Source organism: Zalophus californianus, chromosome 5 (assembly GCF_009762305.2).
Source record: "Zalophus californianus isolate mZalCal1 chromosome 5, mZalCal1.pri.v2, whole genome shotgun sequence".
Taxonomy (NCBI): Eukaryota; Metazoa; Chordata; class Mammalia; order Carnivora; family Otariidae; genus Zalophus; species Zalophus californianus.
Genome location: NC_045599.1, coordinates 56370114 through 56376113, shown reverse-complemented (window position 1 = coordinate 56376113; position 6000 = coordinate 56370114). Strand labels below are relative to the sequence as shown.

Sequence of the window (6000 nt, the reverse complement as noted above, 5' to 3'; positions counted from 1 at the left end):
AGATGCAAAAATAACTGACTCTTACCCACCAAAGGAGAAAGTATTTTAAAAAGGAATCTGAATTTCAGACTCAGGAGTTTTCTATACTTAGGGAGTTACCAGACGCCTGGAGCAAGTCTTTATTAGTGCAAAGTCACCTTCTGGCATAGGGCATTTAGAGCCACCCACCAGCCTTTTAATGGATATGCACTTTCCATTGCTGGCAATTAACAGAGTTAGATGATCATAGGAGTGGGTGAGCAGGAGAGTGGATGGGGATTTAGGATTGATTTAAACATGGAGGATGTAGGTGGAGAGGTGTAAAAACACGGAGAGGTCCTGTTCTGTAAGATAAGAATGGAAAAGCCATTGCATGTAAAGAAAAGAGCAGTGAATTGGGGAGTCAGAAAACCCTAGTTCCATCCATTTATTCAACAAATCTTTAAAGATCCAATATGTGCTAGATGCTGGAGATTTCAAAGTGAATACTAAACACTTGATGGAAGGAGTTCTCATCCTTAATCTACCTCTCTTGGCAAATGGAGTCACTTGGTTTTGTTTTGAATGTTCAAATATATAAAAATCTAGTACTTCATTCAAAACTCGTAATTGGCTATTCTTGGAAGTTGCTAGACACTATCATTCTAAAAATTTATATAGAAAAAATAAAGCATTTATTCTCCTCTTTCTACACAACCTGTATTTCAAGGCAATTAAAGAGTTAATGAGGGAAAAATACAAATACAAAATACATCAGTTAGATGGGTTGATGACCTATAAACTTAGGATAAACATGTTTGTCTTGCCTACCTCAAAGGACACTCAAGGAAGGGGTGTTAAAGGAATTAAGGAGAAAGGCAGCACTTGGTGGACTGCAACAAACACTCTTCCCATGTAAGGTAACATTCTGTTTTCAGAACGTCAGACGGACAGCGGGGGCTACCGGATCGGGCAGGAGCTGACAGTTCTTTCCAGGTCTGGGTCTCACAAGTACGAGGCGCACTGCAGGTAAGGTGACCTAAGTCTCCCTCCTGCCGGTGGCGTTAGGCAGGCTCGGACTGCGGTCTTGTCTGTGACAGCGCTGCCTTTCTGGTCCCCACGACCGCAACCCCAGTCACTCCGCCCAGCGAATGAATAGGTAAGAAAGCACAGAAAGCGGATGCGGCGGGGGGCGCCACGCCCCAGGCGGCCGGGAAAGCCAGAGCGGGCGGGCGCTCCGCCAGGCACTTCCGGCCACCGGCGTTGGGGGGCGGGGCCGCACGCGGCTGCGACGTGCGGCTCGCAGCTCCCCCTGCCGGCGGCGTGCGGCGAGGGGGCCGAGCGGGACCGCGTCCCCGACGACGACCGTCGCTGCTACTGTGTTCCAGGCCAGTCTCCCGCGTCTCGCTTCGAATTTCATATTTCACTCACAGTTCCCCCCGACCCTCAGCGTGCCTTTTCTTTTCGCAGGAAGCGGGGCGTTGGAGAAGGAGAATAAACAAGGCTCCGGGCGTGAGGCGAAGATGGAGGAAGGCGCCCAGGCCCCAGACTGGGACAGTGATGAAACTGTGATAGACGGGTCAGTGACGGAGAGCGACCTGGATGACGAGGAGCTGCCCTGGAGAAGGTGACCAACGTTAGCGCCAGGCCTTGGACAAGGCGCCCGCCATTGTGCTGGGTACTGGAGGTGGAGTGGCCCTTGTAGACTGAGTAGAAATTATTACCAGATGAATGTGTAATGGCAGGCGGAATTCGAGTCTTGTGAGGTAGCCAGGCCTGAGCTAAGAACTTGTAAATGAACGAAACACAATCCCCCCAGCCTCCAATTTAGGACAAAATGAGCTTTATGGTAGATGGCTTTATGGCATCTAAAACAAACAAACAAACAAACAAACAAACAAACAAAAACCCTTCCTTTTAGCCTTAGGCTAAGTCCTTTTGTACAGGCAAAAAAAAAGTGTTGGGTCTAGATTTCTGAAATGCATTTTGCTTTAAGCAATCGGAAGCTCTGATCTAGGAGATGGTTAACATAATTTTAGGAAAAGAATGTGTGATGGGGGAACCGTTTACTACTAAATTGGAAACGAATAGTTTTATAAGAATCGAAAAAAGATGGTAGTTCAGTTCATCAAAACCTTGAACATAGCTAGTTGTCTTGCTAGATCCAGGGGAACTATAGAAGAGATGAGTCCACTGCCTTTGAGAAACCTACAGGCCAGGGAGGACACATAAACAGATAATTTCTTTCTTTCTTTTTTTTATAGACAGATAATTTCAATAAAATGCGATAGTCCAGTGATGGAAGTATGCTTTGCCTGGTTTAGGAGCCCAGGTAGTCCTTAGAGATTGGTACGGTTGACTTCTGAATAGAAGCTTGAAGGTGGTTTAGGAATTAGGCAGATGAAGAAGAGGTGTTCTAGGCTGAGGGAAATGCGTGGGTAAAGGGGACAGAGCATTGTGTTGTGTGCTGGAATGTACAAATAGTTAATTCTTACTCAAGTGAAGTGTTAAGTGGTGAGGTGGGCAGTGGTGAAAGATGAGTCCCCCCGGAGAGGAAGGTAGGGTGAGGTCATGTAAGGCCTCATATATCCTGCGTGTGTCTTTTGTAAAATGTTAAGTGGAGGAGAAGCATAATCAGATTTTCGTTCCCTTGAGCATGCCCTAGAGCAGGGCTTTTCAAATTTTAATACCCTTGGGGCGCCTGGGTGGCTCAGGTCATGATCCCAGGGTTCTGGGATTGAGCCCCTCATTGGGCTCCCCACTTAGTGGGGAGCCTGCTTCTCCCTCGCCAATTCTCCCCCTGCTTGTATTCTCTCTCTGTCAAATAAATAAATAAAATCTTTAAATAAATTTAATATCCTTATAAATATCACTCCAGAATCCCATTAAAATGGGGAATCCAATTCAGGAGTTCTGGGATGGGATCTGAAATCCTGCATTTCTTGCAAGATTCCAGGTTAAAGTTGGAATTATTTAGAGCAGAGACGATGATACCCAGGTTTTTGGCTCATTTATATATACACCCAGTAATATTTGCTCTTGCTGTACAGGCAGCATTTCGACTAATACAGTGAGTCTTATAACAACCATCACAGTCAAGATCCAGAATAGTTCCGTCATTCCAAAAAAACCTCCCTTGTGCTGCCCCTTTGTAGTTAAGTCCTCTCACCCATTTAAATCACTATTCTTATATGTATAATGTGTCATGTTTTTTTTTATGTCTGATTTCAGTTTTCCCCCATCTTTGGTTCTCAGAAGTTTGATTACAGTGTGTCTGGGCATGATTTTTTGTGTGTTTTTCCTGTTTGGGGTTCATTGAGCTTATTGAATATATAAATTTGTCTTTTAGCAAACTTGGGAAGTTTGTAATCTTAATAATTGAATTATTTGGGTTTATCTCATAATTAGGCTTTTTTTCCTGCCCAATGATAAAAGAATCCCTCCTTGGTTTCTTTTATACTTTTTGTTTCATTTTAAACATTTACATTTTGAGGGACGCCTGGGTGGCTCAGTCGTTAAGCGTCTGCCTTTGGCTCAGGTCATGAACCCAGGGTCTTGGGATCGAGCCCCACATCGGGCTCCCTGCTCGGCAGGAAGCCTGCTTCTCCCTCTCCCTCTCCCACTCCCCCTGCTTGTGTTCCCTCTCTCGCTGTCTCTCTCTCTGTCAAATTAAAAAAAAAAAAAATTCAAAAAAATTTACATTTTGATTCATGTGGGATTTTTCTGGAGTACAGTGTCAAGTATGGATCCAACTAAATTATTTTCCAGATGTCTCCTTCATTGTCCCAATATTTCTTTTAAAAAAATCCTATCTTTTTCTCTGATTTGAGATGCCACCTTTTTAATATACTAAATTCTTATATGTATGTGAGTTTATTTAGGAGATTTTATTCTGTTCATTGGTCTGTCATTTTATGTGCTAGCTTCACATTTTAAAAACATTTTATATCTAAAAATATTTTAATGTCCTGTAGGTTATTACCTCCTTACTGTTATTTTAAAACATTTTCCTGGCTGTCCTTATTTATTTTACCACATGAACTTTGGAATCAGTTGTCTAGTTCAATAAAAAGTCTTGGTACTTTTATTGGTATAAAGTTAAATTTATAAATTTACTTAATGGAAAATTAACATCATCGTGTTACTTTTTTCACTTTTTTATTAAGATGCAAAATTCATTCTTTTTAATGTACAGTTCTGTGTGTTTTGATAAACACATACAGTTGTGTAATAACCATTACGACAATGAAGATATAGAACAGTCCCATTAGCATCCACAATTCCTTTCTGCCTTTTTTGTGTTATTTTTAGATTGAAAAAAAATTCTCAAAAATTTTAAAAAGTAAAATAATTCTGACTTTTAGGGGCATTAAGATGAATAGGTTTTTTTACTTCTTTTTTTTAAGATTTTATTTATTTGTCAGAGAGAGGGGGGGAGAGAGAGAGAGCACGAGCACAAACAGGGGGAGCTGCAAGCAGAAGGAGAAGCAGGCTCTCTGCCGAGCAAGAAGCCTGATGTGGGACTCCATCCCAGGACCCTGGGATCGTGACCTGAGCCGAAGGAAGACACTAAACCAACTGAGCCACCCAGGCATCCCTAGATATTTTTACTTCTTAGAAAAATGTGCTATAGTAATGGTATTACCCATATTTGAATAATAAAATTTTCAATCCTTGGTAATGGCCAGTAGTAATTGAGCCAAAAAAGATACTTTTTCTCCTATAACAGGAGCCAGCATTGACTCTCACAGAGGGTGTGTTAGATTAAGGACTGGATTCCTTTTCATTATTAGTTTTGCTGGTGCTGAGAACTATTAGGAGGTACGGGTTTTGTTGTTGTTAATGGTGAGTTATTTTTCTTAGTAACCTGTTCTTTCTTCATAATGTGAGATTATATATGTGATATATATTTGTGTTTGGGAATGGAAAACAAAGTAGTTCTGTAAATTTTCTTACTCTCTCCCCATTTTTTTTTTTTTAAACTTCCACAATCATCTTTTACAAAGCTTTTAAAACTGAGAATAGGAGCGCCTAGCTGGCTCAGTTGGAAGTGCGACTCTTAATTTCAGGGTTGTGAGTTCAAGCCCCATGTTGGGTATAGAGATTACTTAGATGAATAAATATTTTTTAAAAAAGTGTGTGAGAATCCACACAGTGGTATACTATGAATTAATAAAGAGGAATGAAGAAAGTCTCTTTCCCCTAGACTGATCAATCTACTGGATTTATTGTTAAGAAAAAAAAGTAAAGAGGTATATATAGAATGTTACTGCTTACCTAAGACTGGGTGATGGCATGTATACTCATATCGCTTATATTTTCAAAAACACATTGGAAGGATAAACCATACAATTTTAAAAAATGGGAAGTGAGAGAACAGATGGGCGAAAAGACTAGACAAGACTAGACTTCTCTAAATAGATCTTGTCTTATACATTTATGGTTTACATAATTATAAAACAAAATTAAGCCAGCATGAAAAACTTTCTAAAAAGCAAAAATAAAAAAGCAAGATTAAACAGGTGAATCTATATGTTGACTTGATGGCATAATTACACCAAAAGGAACTAAGTGCCTTTTAAACATAGAATTAATCTATACGTGCCAGATAAGATATACTCCAAGGACATAAATAATTGCAAAGTAACTTCAGTAATCATACTGTTAATGATAATACTAGTATTGTGGACTCTAAATATTATATGATATCTAAATATGATATGATATCTTATTTTGGGAAGCTAGGGAAGACTAGTTGTGTATTAGTTTGCTCAGGCTGCCATAAAAATACCACAGACTGATGGCTTAACCAACAGAAATGCATTTTCTTATGGTTCTGGAGGCTGGAAGTCCAAGATCTAGGTGGTGGCAGGCTAGAACTACTTTATTCACATAGAGAAGAGACAAAACAAGATCAGCTTCAGTAGGAGGTATTGGCTCCCACAGCTAGCAGTCACTCTCTGCAGTTGATGCAGGCCATTGGTCTGTACACACTCCTCTTGTGCCACAGAATGACTTCATCTTGTCCCAACAGAGGACATA

The 6000-nt window shown here is 40.6% G+C and overlaps 1 protein-coding gene across 7 annotated transcripts in view; it reads left to right on the top strand.

Annotated features, from left to right (window-relative positions):
- Window positions 1–1320: 1320 nt before the first annotated feature.
- ANKRD31 (ankyrin repeat domain 31) overlaps window positions 1321–6000 on the top strand; it is a 146596-nt gene continuing 141916 nt past the window's right edge. For 6 of the 7 annotated variants that reach the window (XM_035727796.1, XM_027606870.2, XM_027606871.2 and 3 more), the window contains exon 1: window positions 1321–1585. In XM_035727796.1, coding sequence (XP_035583689.1) covers window positions 1482–1585 — 104 coding nt within the window. In that variant the 5' untranslated portion in view covers window positions 1321–1481. The remainder of the gene's footprint in view (window positions 1586–6000) is intronic. The other variant, XM_027606869.2, reaches the window with a different exon arrangement.